At 30.5% G+C, this 21,312-nt stretch overlaps 2 protein-coding genes across 2 annotated transcripts; both read right to left on the reverse strand.

Moving 5' to 3' along the window:
* Positions 1–10,119: 10,119 nt before the first annotated feature.
* LOC131608008 (11-beta-hydroxysteroid dehydrogenase-like 4A) lies at positions 10,120–12,071 on the reverse strand. The gene is made up of 6 exons (XM_058879952.1): positions 11,773–12,071; positions 11,490–11,682; positions 11,255–11,343; positions 10,930–11,061; positions 10,664–10,792; positions 10,120–10,585 (listed from the first exon to the last, which is right to left on the reverse strand). The coding sequence occupies exons 1-6, from the start codon at positions 11,953–11,955 to the stop codon at positions 10,337–10,339; spliced, it is 975 nt and encodes a 324-aa protein (XP_058735935.1). The 5' UTR covers positions 11,956–12,071; the 3' UTR covers positions 10,120–10,336.
* Positions 12,072–16,635: 4,564 nt separating this feature from the next.
* LOC131608009 (uncharacterized) lies at positions 16,636–17,590 on the reverse strand. Its single transcript, XM_058879954.1, has one exon. The coding sequence runs from the start codon at positions 17,514–17,516 to the stop codon at positions 16,872–16,874; it is 645 nt and encodes a 214-aa protein (XP_058735937.1). The 5' UTR covers positions 17,517–17,590; the 3' UTR covers positions 16,636–16,871.
* Positions 17,591–21,312: the final 3,722 nt, after the last annotated feature.

The following is a 21,312-nucleotide window of genomic DNA, read 5'->3' on the forward strand; positions in this document are numbered from 1 at the left end:
ACACATACATTATATATCCAGATTTCTAATAGATAGGGTATTGATTATTTATTGTATACATGAACCGCCTTGATATTTTTTGAAATGTGAGTTTGACATATACTATTATTGAGGGTGGTTGGATACTATAATAATGGCAGAACCTGCTAGAGCAAAAAAAAAAAAAAAGTAGGTAGCTTAAGTAATGGTCACAAATGAAGTAGATTGGTGTTTCTTATATTGGTGTGTGGACTCCACTCGAAAACACATATGATAATGATTGTGATATACATATAATGGTAGTTGTACATCCGTTGTTAGATAGCGTGTGATTGTATCTATGCTGGTCTTCACCACGGACATGTGACAATGATGATAAACTAGACAGCGCACTACCTATCACAACAATTATTTAAACAACCGTCGTCATATATATTTAGGTCATGAGTTCGAAATCCAACAACAATTTATTTAGAATAAAATTAACATTTATCACCACAGTTACAAAAGATAACCGTTGTGGTATGTATACATGAATTTATTATAAAATATGTGGATTGCTTGTTTTTCCTTATACCTCACTAAACATATACATCCATTAAAATTGATGTAGAAGATGCTAATTTAAAAAATCAAATTATTCTTGAAAAAACAACTTAAACAAACCACTATTTTTTTTTTTGAATTGCATGCATCTCGTAATTCATCTCTTGCTCTTTAACACGTAGAATTTGGTTCAGTGCCCCAAGTTCTTCAAAACAACATTTCATCTCTTCTAGTTGATTTTGCAAATTATCAATATGTTGACTAATTCGGAGTCATCATCATCACTATCATCATCATTATTTTAATCAATAATGATGATTATTATGATGACAATGATGAAGATGAATCGGAATTTCTCAACAAATTTGATATTTTGCAATATAAACTAAAATAGAATGAACCCTTGCATTGAAGAACTAGGGGGCATTGAACCATGTTCTATGTGTTAAAGAGCGACAGATGAATTACGAGATGCATGCAATTCAAAAAATATTGATTGATCTAAGGTGATTTTTAAATATAACTTAATTTCCAGTTTATTATTTTCTAAATCAATTTAAATGAATGCATGTTTAGTGAAGGGTTACTAAAACAATTAATCTACATACGACATAATAAACTCAACTAGATCTTTCGAGAAACATTTATCATCAACAACAACATACAATAATATTTATCAACAAAACGACAACAACATACAATAATATTTATCAACAAAACGACAACAACATACACTAATATTTATCAACAAAACGACAACAACATACAATAACATATCAACTCATAAAATGTTTCACTAACGTACTTTTTATTCAAAAGATTCGTGGAATGATCTGAAGTTGATTTACTTTCTGTTGCTATGAAGAAAAAATACAAGGCGTATGAAGTTTCCATAATAACTTCATACTTCTTGTATTCTTTCTCCATAGTAATACAAACCATTTGTGTACCACAACCATAATATGTGCTTTGTTGAGTTATTTTTTTCATTCACTTTCTTTACAAGTCAAAAAACACCATGCCAAATGTAAGACAAATTTGAAAACATAAACTAAATCAAATTTGAAAAAATAAACTCTTGAACCATATTTCAAAATATAAACATATTTCAGAATGTTAACATGATTTAGCAACATAAACTAGTATGGAATTAACAACATGTTAACATAAACGAAAACATAACCCAAGTAGATATTACTCAAAAAAAAAAAGAAAATCATGCCAAATGAAAAAACATTTTTTTAAGAAGAACTAGTGTCATACGTGGAACATATATGAAAAATGGAAGAACACATATGAATAACTTAGAAGAAAACTTATGAAGAAGAAGAAAGATAAAGTGTATGAACTTGATTTACCTTTTAGTATGAAGAAGCTTATGAGGAAGAGTTTAGTGCATGTGGAAGATATAGATGTTAGAATTTTCTTTTGAGAAAAATGGAAGAAAGCGTATCAATAACACATAAGAAAGCTTATGAAGAAGAAAAAGGATAAAGCATATGAACTTGATTACCTTTTAATTCGAAGAAGCTTATGAGCACGAGTTTGCTGCATGTGGAAGAGAGAGAGAGAGAGATGTTAGAGTTTTGTTTTGAGAGACGACTATTCTGTGCTGAAGTTTGATAACTTCACTTATATACATGTAAAACTTATCACCACGACTGTTAACAAAAACTGTGATAAAATATAAATACCATTAATAATCATGGAATAGATATTTTAATTTTAATATTTATAAGACTATAAGGACAAACCCTTTTGTAACGAAAAAAGAAAAAAGATGTTGGTGTTGTGAATCGAAGCTAGTAACCTTTCATCTATCTCAACGGTTGTTATTAAGGACCGTGATGAAATGTATTTTAATAAAATATTAAAAAATGCAAGCGCACGAAAAATAAGTTATTACTATGGTTGTTTAAACGGTCGTAGTAATATAGTATTACCAAAGATATATTTTGTAGCAGTGCTCGTAGCTAACAATGTGATGATCGTTAAATTAATATCAAACAGTAAAAAATTAAAAAAATTTGGGAAAACTTATAACTCTGAAGATTAAAAAATACCATTAATTTATCAAGATATGTATCTCCGAACGCACCGAAATCAAATAAGGCCTTCGTAATTCAGACACAGAACTCATTTTTATCCAAAACGGATTCAAAGATGCATCTCCGAATATTATTTGAATGTATCCGGAGATGCATCTCTGTAACACTTCCTGAATGCTTTATAAGTAACAACATTGTCCTATATTTTATATTTTTTAGACCAATATATTTTAGGATTATTTTGGGCCATTAATGGGAAAAAATGCATACATTAAGTGATTCAAACACACTACACAATTATGAAAAAAGTCTTACATATCAAAAAACCGAGGTATACAGATCGCAGTCACATTACTTATGGAGAGAACAACCTATGTATGATCTTAGGTGAAGCTATTCTTAAAAGTACCTCCACAATAACCATAGATAATGTGTTGTTGGCTAAAGGGCTTAAACACAATCTCTAGAGCATTAGCCAGTTGTGTACAAAAGGCTTTTCTATAACTTTTGACACCTCAGGTTATATAATCGAGCAAAAGGCTGATAAGAAATTAGTATTTAAGGACTATCAAGTTGAAAAATGTATATATGCCTAGTTTAGTTGATGTATTGAAGAATGATACCATATGTTTAGTCATATGGAGTAAAGACTCTTGATTGTGAAATATGTGTTTGGGCCATGTCCAATTTGATTTGATTAGTAAAATAATATCCAGGGATTTAGTAAATGATCTTCCTAAAAAAAATTAAAATAAAATCTAAGTGATGCATGCCAAATGAAAAAGCAAACAAGAGTTTCTTTTAAACATAATTTTTTTATTTCAACAAACAAACCTCTTGAGCTTTATCATATATATCTCTTTGGCCTCTCAAGGACTAAAGGTCTAGGTGGAAATTACTATGGCTCTGTCATAGTAGAAAATTACACTAGATTTACTTAAACGATATTATGATCCCATAAGGACGGATTTTTTTAAAGCTTTTGTTAGATTTTCCAAGCTTATCCAAAACTGATTTTCTTTTAAAATAATTTCTTTAAGAAGTGATCATGGTGGTGAATTTGTCAACAATCATTTTGAAATATTTTGCGACAAAAATGGTATAACCCATAACTTTTCATGTTTGCACACTTCACAACAAAATGTTATTGTAGAGCGTAAAAATCGTGTTTTAGAAACGTTAGCATGGGCTATGATAAGTGAGACATGTTTTCCTAAATTCTTTTGGGAGGATGCAGTTAGCACCCCATGTCATGTCTTAAATAGGGTGGTCATTAGACATATCCTAGATAAGACACCATATGAGTTACTTAAAGGTAGAAAGCCCAAAAAAAAATTATTTTCGCTTTTTCAATTGCAAATTCTTAATTTTAAACAATGGTAAAGACAAGTTAGGTAAGTTCTCAGCTAAAGTTGTTGATGGAATCTTTCTAGTGTATTCATCATCTAGTAAAGCCAATAGGGTATTAAATAATCAAAATTATCTTGTTAATGAGTGTGTGCATGTAGCTTCTAGTAAAACAAAATCCGAGAAGACAGAGAAGTGGTTCTTATAGTTTTGATGTTTCAAGTGTGATGACAAAAGATTTAGTGAAAGATGACGATTCAAAAGTGGATCCTCATAACAGTGAGAATATTAAAGATAAGAAAGAGGAAAGTAAACAAGAGGATGATAAACAAGAGACCTCAACAAAGCTTCATCGAGATTGAGTTGTTGTGAAAGACCATTCATTAGATAACATTCTTTGAGACGTTAAAAGGGGTCTAAACATGCACACTTAGGTTAATAATTTTTGTAATTGTTCCGCATTCACTTCACATATTGAACCAAAAGACATCACTTTTGGAAGTTGCTACTCCATTAAAGAAAAATTATCTTTTAGTCTGACAATATATTTTATTTGTATTTCACTCTACATGAATTGTCATTATAATATACACACTTATCTCAATTCATAAACCAACCCCAATCTAAAAATTTCGACGCTGAACTATGACTTTAATTATTAAAAGGAAATTCAGATACTTTTGGTAGTAAAAATGACTATAAACTTCTTAGTTAGTCCAATTGAAAATAAACTAGCCACCTTTAACTACACAGTCAATTAATGGATGGATGATGTAGCTTAATGACTCTCTTATTTTCTAAAACATAAAGAAACAGCACACTATTTCCCGGTCTTTAGCTAAGGATGAATATTCGTCTATGACAATAAATATATGTGAGTTAAAAGGGATCCTTTCTAACTTTAAGGTTGTTTTTGATAAACATATGACCATTCACCATCAACAACAATAAATAACGTTTTTTATGACAAAAATTTTACATCATTCCGAAAAAATTGAGGTATTATACCAAGACGCGCAATGTTTTATTTTGTATAAAAATAAAAATAACATATTCCCTCGATTTTTAATAAAATTGAGGGGAAACAAAAATCAAGACACGCTTCAAATCCCATCTACTGTAGTTAATGTTTTATTTGTTTATAAGTGAATATTAAATGATCTATCCCTTATGTTTCCTTAAAAGCTGAGGGATAACATAATCAGATTTTATTATAAAAGCACTCGTTAAACTGATTTTACCCTAATCCTAACTTATACGTTGCCGCCTCAAACTAGTACACATATTCTTTGTGATGGATTACAAGATAGAAAAAATTTCAAATGTTCTTCTATTCTTGAACAAAACATTTTTTCTGCCCTTTCAAATGTTCTTCTATCCTTGAACAAAACATTTTTTGCTTTATGCATTCTGGTTCTTAGGGGAAAGGGACTCTAGTAATCCAGAGTTCGTGTCGAGAGGTCATGACACTGGCCAAGTATTGTTCCCACAAGAAATCAAACTCGATATTTTATGAACTTCGTCCTTAGCATGAGCTTGTTTACCATTCGAGCCCAATTTTATTTGGTTATATATATGTCCACTCTATTTTTCACCAAAAGCATCCGGGAAACCTCAATAATTTACCTTCCTTATAATTAGGTAAATCTGATTTTGTTTTCTATTTTAGTTATTTACAGTTGTATTGTATTTTTTTTTTAATTACAAGCTGTTTTGTATTTAAACTCATTTATATAACAATAATTAACTGTAATATCATAGACATTATTTTAGGAGTAACGTAAAACACCATCAACCAACCCTTTACATTTTTCTTTTTTTTGGTAATACCAACTCTTTACATTTTCTACCAAAAATAAACATATTGGAGAATTCGACAACCTAACTTAATCCTATTTAAAGACTTGATATCCACAAATAGCACATCATTGTAAGCCTTGAATTTATGGTGATGGAAACACTAATCATTTTTGTTCAGGGTAGTTGTGGATGATTGGCATATATATGGATAAGCACTTTATTGCATCTAGCCATAAATAAACATCTACTGATATTTCTACATACCCAAAGAAAATATCTATTTTCACCTAAATATGGTTTAAATTCGTAAAGTAGTATGACATGTAGCTTAACGAAAACCACAACATGAAATAAATAGATATTTGAATGATGATCTATTTTGTTCCCAAAATTTAATTTGTTACAAAATTAGAACACGTTAATCCCTCCGTCAATATTTCTCACAAACTAATTTATTTTCTCTCTTGATGTTATTGACTTGTGATTGAGCTTAAGTACACCTTAGTTATTTTAATGACTTCAACATGTATTATGTATAAAATAAGAGACATTTAGGTCTCTACATCAATATTTTGGAATAGTTTAGCTCCCATACAATTTAGAAATAAAAAACTATTTTTTCCACTTTCTTCTTCTTCAATGAAAAAAAATTCAAAATTATTATTTGTGAACTTTTAAATTATTAGTTTTTTTTTTTGGACAACTGATATATTTCTTAAAAATTAAAATTGTAAAAATATGACTTAAATTTTAATTGACGAAGAGAAAGAAAATATATTTCGAGACTGTTAGAAATTAAAAAGTAAAAAGATAATAGAAAAATCGTCGGAAGACATTGAAACCGCGTGAGACGGTATGACGGTTGGCGAGTGGCAGTTACAGCCTACGAAGGTCTAATGGCGGGCGATCCTCATGCATTAAGTTTGCTTAAGAAGGCTCACAAGTATAACACTTTGGTGTTTTTGTCCTCGGATTCGTTAGTTGATAGGCGAGGTTTTAGACCCATTATAGATATGTTAAGTTTCGAGTTTGTGTCTCTATCATTCTTTCTATAACAAACTTTATAATGTAGTATGAAAAACAACGGGATGAAGTGTAAATCCTAGAAAAAACTTAGAGAAGCAAAGGTAGGGGTTGATATGTTTGAGTTCTTGGAATTTGAGAAATCTTTGGAGGTATTTAAAGAGATTGTGAAATACTTTTAAACATTATGGGTTTGAGAGATTCATATATAGAGAGTTTGTGAGATTTAGCAAAATTAATGTCAATCACAAAACCATGGAACTAACAATATGCACCGTAACAATCAAGTAATGTCTATAACTCTTAAGAAAATACTATGTTCTTTCAAGTGAATGTCATAGTCTTCTTCTAGCATTCCTCTAATAATTGTCTCAAATTCAAAATATTATTCTTCATGCTGGGTGCATAGTAGATGTTGAAGATGAATTGACGACTCCCATTCTTCATGTGTATGGGAATTTCACCTTTGCCTTTGACTTATATCTTTGATTCATATCCAAATGAGACATTTCTAGTAGCCATTTCATAAATTCTCTACAAACATTCCTCGATCGCTGCACATGTAGTTGATTGCGCCGGCGTCGAGGTACCACTTGTTTTTTTTTTCTTTTTAACTTGGTTTATGGCACGCTAGTAGCGAAGTTTCGTCTTCTCCGTCTTTTTCTTCTATAAAATTAGCTTTCTCCACAACCTTATTCGAGAATATACATTCGGATGCATAGTGACCGATCTTATTGCAGTTCGAGCATTTGATTTGTGATTTGTCACACCTTGACCATGAATTACCTCTTCCACAACCTCTTGTTGCTTGTGGATTCCAACTTCTTTCTCTAATGTTGATCTTGTTGGAGTAGTTGTTGTAACCACCTCTTCCTTTTCCTCTATGTTCTCATCCACGATCTTGGCCACGACCTCGTCCTCTTTGGATCTTGTAATTTACATAATTTGCTTCCTTTACGTATAGTAATTGCTCCATAGCCTCCTTTTGTTTAATTTTTTCCTTTTGTTTTTCTTTGTATGCTTGTAAGAAATCCTTGAGTTGCTCAATAGTCATGGTCTTTAAATTCTTGTTTTCTTCAATGTTAGTAATAATAAATTCAAAACTAGGATTTAAAGTGCGAAGTATTTTCTCCATGAATTTCACCTCATCAACATCTTCACCATTTCTTTTAAGTTGGTTGACTATACGACCAATACTCGAGAAAAAAAATTAAAAATTGACTCGGACTCCTCCATAAACAAACGTTCAAAGTGACCTCTAAGAGTTTGAAGACGAATCTTTTTAACTTGCTTCACTGCTTTGTTGCAAAATTGAAGCTTGTCACATGCTTCATTAACCGTCATTGTGTTGGAGATCTTCTCAAATGTATCTTCATCCACTGATTGATAAATGAGGAAAAGAGCTTTCTTGTCTCTATTTCTTGACTCCTTCAATGTCTCCTTTACACCTTGGCTTAGTGTTGGAGCGGTTAAGCGGCAAGCAACAAAAGTTTTTGGAAGTATTTATCCGGGAAATTATCGTGTCCACAGAGATTAGTGCTATTGAATTGCCGTTCGACGGATTCTTAGTTCTTGAGTTTGGGTTAAATGGGTTTCAAGTAAAAACTGAAAAGTAACTATAAACATAAAATGAATCCGTTCTTTGGAAAGAAATAACTTATGTGGTTCGAATCTAAACTACTCCTCACAAACTTAGATTTATCACTCCGCCGCACTCAATCTACAATACTTGTCAGAATCACCACACATCCCTCACATCAATGTCCATTTCTGTAACACCGACGAGATTTCAACCATATTGCTCTTTCGACGATGTCTCAACCGATCGAACAACATAGAGGCATGAAACTTAGATATTATGTGGATGTTAACCCCAACCCTATGTCTAGAATCAAAAGCTATCAGGTGTTCTTCTAATCAAGATTTACGAAGCATATGTCTATAACAACATAAATCCGAAGCGATTAAGCAAAAAGATCATAAAAACACCAATTAAGATTTGTAAAGCAAACTTTATACAACTAGTAGAAAGAGTAACAAACATCCATGTGTTTACAGTAATTAATATACAAACTCACCAAAAGAGAAATACAAAGAGAAGAGAAGAAGAGGAACCAAACATTTCTTGGTTTGTCAACTCCGATCGATGAGAAATTCGACCTCCGATCATCCGATTGCAAGCTCCAATGGTGTTTACAAGCTAAATCTACCAAAAAATGACCTAGGATGAGTTGGGGTTCAAAAATACCCAAAACATAACCTAAAAAAAATCTAATTTTCGCCTATTTATGCAATTTTGAGTTCTGTAAAGCGCGCGTCGCGCGCAGGAGCGCGCATCGCGCCCAACCTACTGTCATGAAAAAACAGCTTTTAGTAAAACTGACGTAACTTGAGAACCGTAACTCCGATTTGCGTCCGGTTCGAAGCGTTGGAAAGCTTATTCAATTTCCCATCTAACAATGACAACGTATCAACCAAATTGATTATTTATTATTCTTTGGTTTTGAGCTTTATTCGTTGACGAGTAGGTTTCGTTGCTCAAAAACGCGCGTTTGAAGCCGTGTCTTCGACACGTTATTGCTCTTGCTCCAAATATGCCTCAATACCTACAAAATGAATAGAAAACTATCAAAAAGTATAAAATTACATGAAAGTACATCTATTCACAAAGTATACGTATTTATACACAAAACAGGGAATTATTCAACGAATATCAACAAAAGTCTCGATAAGTGCCACAAAACATATATAAAAAATAAGTACAATTTGACACTTATCACTTAGTGAGACTTCATCTTGCTCATTGAAGCATTTCTCAACGAATCACACACATCTTGAGCTCCTAGTAGCACCTTCATCTTGATATATACTCTAGTTGTCATAGTTGTTCTTTGTGAGCATCAGCATTTAGAAAGAGAAACTTCCATTCACCATCTTTTGAGGACCTTGGCTATGGTGCATTTTTTGTTGGAAACAAGGCCTTTTGCGTTTAGGAATATTGGTAACTTGAATAGATATTTGATAGGCAGAAGAATTCTTTATGGAAGAGAGAACTTTGTATTTTTTCCTTGATACTCGTTAGAGCACAAACTTTTTTTAAGATGTTAAATCCGTAATCAAATTAATTTTTAGTACATATAATATTTATACTTCAATATCATATAATTATTTTATTTATAATATAGTGTAAATTATGGAAAAGAAGGAAATGCACTGACAATGTAAAGTAATTTTACATTCTCAACCAATGAGAGATATGCATTAGAATAAATTTCATTTTTAATTTTAAAAAACTATAATTACATGACAAATTAAAGTATTTTGATTGGTTGTATGTGTAAAACTGTTTTACAGTGACAGTGCACTGTCTGTTTAAACTCGTAAATTATTACCATTGCCTAGATGATAACAATTGTAGAGATGTTTATAATGCAGTCTCAACAAACTTATCTGTATTAGACTCTTACCGTTTAAGAGATCACACAAACCAAACTTAAATGTAGAGTAAATCCATAAAAATAACATGTTAAAGAGTCCTTTGCTAGAACATGTCTCAAAATGAAGTGTGCTAGCAAATGCCACTAAATAACATTTTAATGACTCTTAAACACTTGACTATTCTTAGACATATGCAGATTATCCTTCTCACAAGAATGGTTTGGCAAAAGCCCAAAGATGTGTTGTTGAACCCAATCCACCAACTCAGGATAAAGCACCTTAAAAGGAAACAACACTTTCACCCATGAAGGACTTGTCACATACATATCTCCCCTACATGCACCATTCACTATGTCTTTGGCACATTCAAATGCTGACCCCATTGGAATTATTCTCAGACTAGGCTGCAACAATGAAATTGGATTCAAGTGCACTGGTTGAAGTTTAAATTAAAGGAGGTATAAAATTTATGATAGACAAACCTCATCTTTATAAGCCTTTGATGCTAGTTTTGTTTTGACAAAACCAGGAGTGACAATTGTTATGCCAATACACCAACCAAGTTCAATTCTTAGTGTCTCAAAGAAACTTATTACCGCTGCCTTACTAGCCTGATACCATTCACGAGTGCATCACAATCATTCACATGTCTCAGTTTAAATTTAATTAAAATAAAACTAAGCATTATTTAAAATATACAACAATTACGATTAATTATCCGTATAAAATAATCGATGTTTAAGCTTACATTATAGGGACTGAGTCTTGGAAGTGGGAACCATCCACAACCTGAAGCAATTACTATGATCCTGCCTTTACTCTTTTTGAGATGTGGGATTGCATGTAAAGTGCCATGAACTGTTCCCCAGAAATTTATATCCTATGAAATAAACACATGAAAGTTACATTTAAAATCAATTTTTAGATAATATTTAAAGTTAGAAATTTTGATTTAGAAGTCCATACTCTAATGTTGCATAAATTACAAAAAATGACTTAATTTGTTTGAAAAATGACTTAATTTAGTAAGCATCAGAAAATGACTTAATTTGTTTGAAAAATCAATTACTTACTATAATTGAAGTATATTTAGTAGCATCAGAACAATCCTCTATTAATTTTGGAATTCCACCAATTCCTGCATTATTTACGAGATGATCCACTGCATGAAACACATGAAAATTACATAAATTCCATATTTTTTATGCCATAATTCGACCGAAAAGTAAGTAAAATCAAATTAAGATTCTTTTATAATTAATTTTTAAATAAAAATTAATTAAAAAAAATTACTAACAAGCGACATACATTGTCCGAAGTGGTCTATTGTTTCATCAACAAATCGTTTGCTGTCTTGAACGACAGAAACATCTGCACCAATATTGATAACATCCGGAGAACCAAGAGATCTTGCCATCTCGGCTACTACTACTAGATTCTCCTCTCTAATGTCAACAAGGGACAATTTTGCTCCTTTTCTCGCATATTCATAAGCTAATTGCTTTTTAATAAAGTAACAAGATTTTATTAGCAACCCTAAAAATATTAACATTCATAATAAAATTAATTGGAATAAGTATATCATATGTACCTCCCCAATTCCTGATGCTGCCCCTGTGATTAGTACTACTTTTCTTGCCATGTTTTCTTTGTACACCAATTTTTTTAGATGTATAAGCAATTTGAAGAAAAGATAAGGTAGCATGATGATAGGCAGTAAAATCAATGACAATGGAGGCAATGCTACATTGAGTATGCTGCAAATTAGACTCATTGTTTTGGGACTTCTGATATCACAACAACCTAAGTTAGAGAAGAAGATGTGTCTATTATTTTTTGGTTGTAACAATTATGTAGCATTTATTATATATCTAGATTTGTAGTAAGATAGGGTGGTGATTATTTATTGGACATGAAAGGCCTTGATTTTTTCTGGAATGTGAGTTTGACATTATTGAGGGTGGTTGGATATGATTGAAATATATAATTATGGCAAAATCTGCTAGAGAAAAAAAAGTAGGATTCTCTCCTTTGCTCGTTACACTTACCAAATTTGAATTTAGCATTAATTTGTGCAAATTAATTACTGACGAGGTTGTTTAACTTTTTTTTTTATTTTTTATCTAATAAATATTATCATTAATTTTTTTAAATTGTTCTATTAATTTTGGTGTAAATTTTGTGAAAAAAACATTAACCCCTACATAGGTGGTATGACAACAAAATAATTGGTAAAGAGCTGAATTAGAATACGTATTAAAAAAATAATATTATACTTAAATTTGAGAAATTTTATTTTCGGAGGATAAAACCCCCACAAATATTTTTACTGCTCACAAATAGAGTATGAACATGGATTTGATGAATTTCTATTGAGAATCTTGATACTTTTTGCTCAATTCTAATGGCCGAGGGTACCGACAGATACTCCAAAACTCAAGTTACGAATGAACGAAAATGAGAGATAGTTATAGTTAGAATAGTATGTATTTTTATAAGAAATATTTGTTAAGCTTGTATACTAGAGTTCTAGGCTCTGTTTGGGAAGACAACTTTTCGAGCTTATAGCTTATGTCTTATGTCTTATAAGCTCATATGATAATTTAGACCCGTTTGGTAACTGTCTTTTTATCACGAGCTTATAGCTTATTTTACTAGCTTATAGCTTATTTTTCAGACGCTATTTCAAATAGCGTTTTAGCTTATGTCTTATAGCTTATTACTTTTTCTTCCTTTTTTATCCTTATTATTTCAATTAAAATCCATTTTAACCCTTATAATTTATTTTAATTTAAAATAAAATAATTATATATTAAATATCTTTTATGTCATTTTACATTTATAAGTTAATTGAACTGCTAATTTTACCAAACACTTCAATGAGCTTATAAGCTATCAGTCTCAATCATCCGCTATAAGCTATAAGTCATCAGTCATCAGCCATCAGTCATAAGCTATAAGCTATCAGCTAGCTTATCAGTCAACCGCTATTTTTACCAAACAGACCCCTAGGATTTTCGCTAAAGACACGTATAAATATTTACAAATATTGTTTACACATGTCAGGTTTTCTTCGCAAAACATTTAAGTCCCTCGTTGTTTATGTCGTTTTCTTCTGTGGACAATTATAAAATCAAAATCGACCTAGTCTAAAACAATTTAACTTGCTTAAAAATGACCCCACAAAATGAAAACTAGGCTTTCACTTTCTTCACCTTCTTTAATTTATTTTGAACATTTATTCAAGTTTACATCTAATCTTTTAAGAGGAAATTTTTTTCCATCAAAAGTTTTTTATTTATTTATAACTTGATATTTAATTGAAGTGCATTGATCATCTTGGAACTTACAAACAAGATTCCACACAATTCATATATACTTTGGACATTATTATCTTCCGTCTATTTTTGAAAACGACTTTCACTTTGATTGAAAAATTGGGGTGTAGTTACCGTTCATAAAAATCTATGTATCTTGCATAGATTATTATGGACCCTTGGATCAGTAGATCGAATTCTAGACATCAATTGTTATTACTCAATACTCAACACTTACCATTCAATACTCAATACTCAAAATACTGGATTAAAAACATGATCCAATGGTTTATGTAGGCTTATGCATGGTGCATAAGTAAAATCCTTATGCATATTAGCCAAAGCCGAAAAATTGGTTTTAGTTTGGTTGGATAACTGAGGTAACATATGGTATTATAGACACAGTGCATCGCTATGGTATTATACACACAGTGCATCAGTTTTTTCATTGGATCACTGACTCAAGTTAAAAAAAAATTGAAAAACACAACAATATTTTTTCTCGGGTGACAGTGTTAACTGAGGAAGAATCACTTGAAACTGCGTCACTTTTCCTTTCGATTTGTATCTTTACTCTAGGGGAGTTGGAATCCTCTCCATTTCTCAAAAGAAATGAAGAGCTCCATTACCAAAGTATTGGTGTATAATGTATATAAATTTTTGAAAAGTGTGACATATATTTATGTAATTTGATTTTTATATAATGAAAACATTAGTAATGAACCTCTCTATTTCTTTTGAGAAATGGAGAGGATCCCAACTCACTCTAGGGGAAATCATGGGATTTTAATTCTACAAAAATCACCTTATTTACCTAGTTTTGGACAATACATTTAACAACATAGAGTAAACAGTTTCTCTCTCTCTCTCTCTCTTCTTTTAAATTGATTTAGAAAATAATATTCTTAAAAATTAAGTTTTATTTTAAAAAAAATTATATTAATCAATGTTTTTTTTTATAAATTTTTTTAGAATTTATTATTTGTCTCTCGCTTTTTAACCGTTAGAATTTGGTTCAACATTTTAATTCTTCAAAGAACACTTTCTTTTCTATAAGTTTAATTTTGCAAAACATCAAATTTAATTATAAATTTTGAATCTCCAATTTATTATAAGTTTCCCTTGGGAGAGGTAATTAGCAGATTTGCAACTTCATAGAAGCTTCAAGGCACGAGCGATTATACTACCAAAGCTCATATAAGAATAAGAATCCCTTGAAAATAAATAAATTATTAAATAGCCACGTTAGTTTTCTGCACTATATAAAATTAGCTCGTGCAGAAGATATTCACGTACAAGTGGGACGTACGTAGTTTGCTTATCCATGAAGTATGTTTGGGATAATCATATATCTATGATAAAACATTTCAATGAATAAAAATATTCTAGTTGACATGTTAAACCATTTTCTAAGTTAGAGATAAGTTATATGACTTATATAACAATATTTAAGTTAATTTAGAATAAGTATATGCAATTGTGTATCGAAAATATCTTAATTCACAAGGAAAAAAAATCAACTAGACCTATATAAAAAACCGGCTTTGGCTAATATGCATAAGGATTTTTCTTATGCACCATGCATAAACCTACATAAGTCATTAGATCATGTTTTTAATTCAGTATTGAGTATTGAGTATTGAGTATTGAGTATTGAGTATTGAGTGGTGAGTATTGAGTAATGACAATTGATGTCTAGAATTTGATCCAATGATCCAAGGGTCCATAATAATCTATGCAGGGTGCATAGATTTTTATCTATGCACGGTAACTGCACCCTAAAAAACCAGTACTCGAGATTGGGTTTCATATTTAAAAAAAATATATATTTAAGCAAATTCTTACTCAAATTAATTATCACGGACAGATTTACATGGAGATATAGGGGCAAATGCCCCACTAATATTTATTTTACTTAATATTTTTTCTTAAATGATTGATTTATACACATTTATAATAATATATAGATATAAATAAATGTTATCATCGGAAATTTATATTTATTTAACTCAATTATTATATATCAGTTAAACTACTTTACCAATTCTAATATTATCACTACAAATAAAAGAATGTTTTATGCGCCATTTGTATTGAAATTGTCCTCACGTGTATTGTGACTGTTATCACGACGGTTTTGTCCAAATATCTCTTAATTTTTAAAAAAATAAAGAGAATTTGCAGTAGTTTTTGCTTACCAACTGCTCTAAAAGTTTATTTATGATGGTTTTTGTTAACCGCCCTAAAAATTTATTTGTGACGGTTATAAAAAATCGTCGCAGTTTTTATTTTACATTGCAGTTATAAAAATTGCTCTGCTTAAATATATAATAAACGTTTTAGGATTTAACTAATATTTTAGAATAACGTAGTGGTAAATGGCCGCAGATTAGAGTTTAATATTACAATTTTAAGAAATTAGTCAAAAAAATTATTCGAATTGAGATATTTTTATTGGTTTAGTTTTTAGTATTTTTTAAAAATGGAACCAAATCAAACTAACCGATTTATTTCGCTTTGGTTTAGTTTGGTTGATTAATTTATAATATTTTTTTTCATTCGTGTATTCTCCTCTATCATTTTTTGTGTATTTTTATTATTTCATATTCTACTTTTTAAATAACTTATAAATTGTACTTAATCCATACAAAATAGTAACAAATAAAACACAACAAGAATAATAAAAAAAGAAGTTGTAATACACATAAATTAACATGCCTCATACCTTAAACACACATCAAAATCATTTTGTAACAAGATTAGATGGAATTTTATTGAAGAAGAAGAAAAAAAGTAAAAAATGAAGACTAACCGAAAGAACTTGAAACAAAAGGAAGGCAATGGAACAGAGAAGAACGAAGGTGACGAGAGCAACAACGACGACTGGCGAGAGCAATAGGTCGGTGAAAACAATTTTTTTTTTTACTTAAATTTTCTACTTTTTCTATGTTTGAAGTTTTGTTGTTGGCTATATGTTTTTGCTGAAAGAAAAGAAAAGAAAAGAAGTGTATACAAAATTGAGAAAGGTTAAATTGGTGTAAAATTTGGACAAAATAATAGATGAAGTGGATAATTATACTCATCAATTTTGTTAATTGGTTTGACGGTTTCTAAAAATTAAAATCAAGAATCGAACCAAATCACTTCAATTTTCGTCGGTTTGATTTGGTTTATTTTTATGTATTAATTTAAATAAATTGTTAATAAGGATTGAAAAGTTAGAAATTGGATTTTGATCAAAACTGGTTAACAAAACCATTAAGCTTATTAATGGTTTATTAATTTTGTTACATTAATTAACTCACTTAACATGTACTATCACACAAAGACATTATACATGAAAAACTCCTGCACCCTTTTACTTCAAAATAATCTAGTAACTACCATTTTTCCAACGAAGAAGTTCAAACTCTCTATTCCTATTTACTCTTGCAATAAAATCTTCAGCCCTTTTATTCAATTCATCAGAAGCAGCAGCAACAAAAATACTTTGTTTCTCAAATCCATCTAAATCATGATCATCATCTTCTTTGTTTTCCCAAGTTTTTGTACTTTCCTTAACACAAACTTTTCTCTTTAACTCCATAGTGTTCTCTCCAACATGTTTCTCAAACATGTTCACAATATTCTCCTCAACATGCAACTTCTCAAATATTGTTTCACCTTTGCTAACTTCAAAACTTTGAAACATAGGTTTTGTAGTTTGACTAGTTTGAATATACTCATCATAGTAAACATCAGAATTCGACGACGAATCCGAGGAGACGATTTTCGAGTTTATCATAAGGACAAATATTATGATGTTACATAAGATGAATAAGAGCTTTGAACTCAAAAGAAGAGGAATCAAACTTGAGATATACACCAAGAAGGTAGAAAGGTAGGGTAAACAAAGTATGACACAACAAAAAAAACTACATACTAAAGCTATTAAGGAATAGAAGTGTAGATTTTCTAGGAATTGGTGTTTCTTGTACCTCTTCATGGCTTGAATCTTCTTGATCTGGTTAAGATCCATTTGATTCAAGATACCTTTGAAGCAAGAGTGTAAGGTAAGATAGCTAGGGTTAATAATGGAATATATGGAAGATTTTATTTATGAGATGATACATTATATAGATTGAGGAAAAGGGTGGATTAGTAAAATTATTTAAATGCTACTTTATAATTATTTGATTTGATATAATGAATTGATAACTTTTTTTAAAGTCATTGGACATAGTGGCGTGGCGTTTATTGCTCACTTTTTCATTTCAAATCATAATAATTTAAACTCTTCACTTCAGTTTGAGTCCACCTACTAGTGCTTTTTCATAGTGTTATTATTTATTTATTTTTGTTTAGTGATAACTACTTGTATAATTAATTAATATGGATCAACTTCAACTATTTGTTGAGTGTGTTCATTTTGAGATAATTTTAAAAAATAGTGGTTGCTAATAAAAATTAATTAATCAAATGTGGTCCATTGCTTATCTGATTGTGATTTCACAATGGACACTAATGATTTTGTTTGGATGTTAATTAAACAAAAATAAGTTTGTCATTGGTAAGATGTTTTGTTTTACTTTTACCCTAACATTCATTCCTGTTAAGAAAAGAATACATTTTTTTTGACTGATCTTGTTTCCAAAAAGCCTTTTTCTTCTCTTTTCTTTTTATGGTCTTGGAGGGAAGGGAAGTGAAATGATTTCGATAAGTAAAGAAAGTCTTTAACTTTTTCTTTTGCATTCCTTCTTGAAGAAGCCTTATAATTGGGTGGAAAGGAGTATAATGTATCAAAGAGAATCTAGGATGGACTGTGTTAGGGCAATCACATGAAAGAAATTTAATTACAAATTTTATAATTACATACTATAAAAAAAATATAATTTGCCACGTGAAATTTCGGCCACAAACACAAAAATCTCAGCAAAAAAAAAATTAACGACGTAGACAAAATACGACACAAGAGCGTTTGTGGCAACTAATTGTCACGTGAATAATATGTCGCAAATTTATAGTGTAATAATCACGATGTAAATTTCTGTTTATATATATATATATATATATATATATATATATATATATATATATATATATATATATATATATATATATATATATATATAAATAAATTTTTTTTTGGATTTTAATTATATATAAAAATTAATATAAACAAATAGAATTATTGTTTATTCTGATTTTGAAAGTATATAAAAATTAAAATTTTCAAATTTTTAATATAAAAAAGTATTTATATGTTTTATTTTACTACAATACATTAATATATATATATATATATATATATATATATATATATATATATATATATATATATATACATCAACAATATATATAAAAATATAAATATTCCACTATTCAATATATATGTAAATATGAATATAAAAAAATAATACAACCTTTAAATGAAAAAATGAGAAGTTTTAATCAGTCAATAGAGTTTGTTGAATCTTGACCAACATCTTGAATCTTTGTCAACAAATAAAAAAAATTAAATAATAAAAGATCAATCAATAAAAGATAAATCAAATAATAAAATTAAAAAATGTGGAGGAAAAAGAATGGAAAAACAAATGTGGAGGAAGAAGAAAAAGTGTAACGGTGGAGGAAGAAGAATGGAAAAAAAATGTGGAGGAAGAACAAAAGTGGAGGAAGATCAAAATTGTTATTTTTGTGTGCTGAGAAAGAGATAAATAATGTGCGGTAGAAGCGATGCAACTAGCGTTTTTTATACAGGATTCAGTGTTAGGATTATCATGTCGCAAACATTATGACTGTTGGGCTTGTGGCGTATTTTACATGACGCTAATAGTGTCGTGAAATTCACGTCACTATTTTTTTACCGTGTTGCGACGTGTTTTTCATGACGCTACAAGTGTTAACAATGGGTCAGAATATTACAGTTTTTGCAACGTGGAAACCATGACAACTTTAAATTTGTCAGTCCAATCAATTCAATTGGTCAAATTTTTCCACTCAAATTTTTTTATATTGTAAAATTTGATTTGCGACGTGATTAGCACATCACAATCAAATTTTTTAGAAATTTTGAAATTCCCCCAAGTAAAAACCAAAATTTTATTATTTTATTATTTTAAATAGTTCGTGGCGTGCTTTTCACAACGCAATAATCCTTTTTAGTCACGTAAATTTTACATCACTAAATCACGTGGTTGAACCGCTCTTTTCTTGTAATGATTAATCTTTAAAGGGTTTATATTTTAAAAAATATATGTATTGCTTTAAAGTATATTACTAATAATAACAATAGAGTTGTTTAATGTGTTGGGTCAAAACTACTAACAATAACAAAAGGGTTGTAAAATGTGTCGGATCAGACGAATCTTTTCATTGAACCTGCAATTTGAGGCAGATTTAATCAAATTTTTAAATTTTTCTCTTCTACCTTATTTGTCTCGCACTAGTTTTTGTTAGCACATGCCTTAATGGAGAAGGCAAGGGATTTTACCATTTTCTTATATTAAGAGTGGCAAAAGGAATCCGACATATCGGACCCGCCTGTTTATACCACTATTTTTGTTGAACTAAACCTTTCAATTGTCTTCTCTATTTTGTCTATCTCGTTTCAGCTTATTATTTTGTTGGCATATTAGCAGGACGAACATAAATATGAGGGACATGTCGCTTGCCAATGCTAGCGCATGGGAACTCAGCACATGGGGATAAAAGATTATTGTAAAGGAAATCAGTGTGCTGATAGTATTGCTAATATTAACTTACACACTCAAGACACCTTGTAGTGGGACATTAATGTTTTGAAATTCGATAAAGAAAAATTGTCATACTGGAACACTTTATAAAAAATTCAAAAATTCAAAAAAAATGTCATACCAGAACACTTTTTGAAAGTGTTCTAGTAAAGAAATTATAAAATCGTAACACTTTTTGAAAGTGTTTCGGTAAAGAAACTGCCATATCATAACACTTTTCAAAGTGTTCAAGTTGGATAACAATTGTTTTTCAAAAATTCAAAAATAAGTGTCATACCAGAACCTTTTTTGAAAGTGTTCCGATTGAGTGTATTATTAAGACTGGACATATATAAAGAAGTGTCACTACGCCAAAATTGGCTTTTAAAAGCGCACCTACAACAGCGCTTATTCACAAAAGCGCTTTCGTAGGTTTGGTTAAAAACAAAATAAAAAAACACGCTAGAAAAGCGCTCTTAAAGGGGGGGCAATGAAAGCGCTTTTCAAAAGCGCTCTTATAGGAGGTGGGTATGAAAGCGCTTTCCAAAAGCGCTCTTAAAGGGTGGGGTATGACAGCGCTTTTCAAAAGCGCTCTTATAGGGGTCTTATAGGGGGTGGATATGAAAGCGCTTTTGAAAGCGCTCTTAAAGGGGGGGTTACGAAAGCGCTTTTAAAGAGAAAGCGCTGGTATAGAGTGGCCTATGAAAGCGCTTCTGAAAAGCGCTCTTGTAGCCCTCATTAAATATTTTTAAAACTAAAACACGCTCTTTTATTTTAATTTCCAGAAACATTCTGAAAGTTCTTCTTCTTCCTCTCACGCTATTACTGTTATTCCGTCGAACCACTCACCCTCTAAACCACTCACCCTCACGTCTGAACCACTCACCGTCCGTCTCAACCACTCTCCGTCGTCTTCTCACCTTCAGGCCACCGCCGCCGCCGCCGCTGCCGCCGCCGTTCTTTGGGTGGGATTTTAGGGTTTTCTTGGTCAAAATCAACATCTTCTTGCTGCTTCTGTTCAGGTAAAATCTTCCCACTATTCTGGTCTGGTTTAGGCAATTTCAGCGAGGACTTTCTGTTTAGGGATTTTAGGATTTTAGG

This window comes from Vicia villosa, linkage group LG5, assembly GCF_029867415.1.
Source record: "Vicia villosa cultivar HV-30 ecotype Madison, WI linkage group LG5, Vvil1.0, whole genome shotgun sequence".
NCBI classification, from domain to species: Eukaryota; Viridiplantae; Streptophyta; class Magnoliopsida; order Fabales; family Fabaceae; genus Vicia; species Vicia villosa.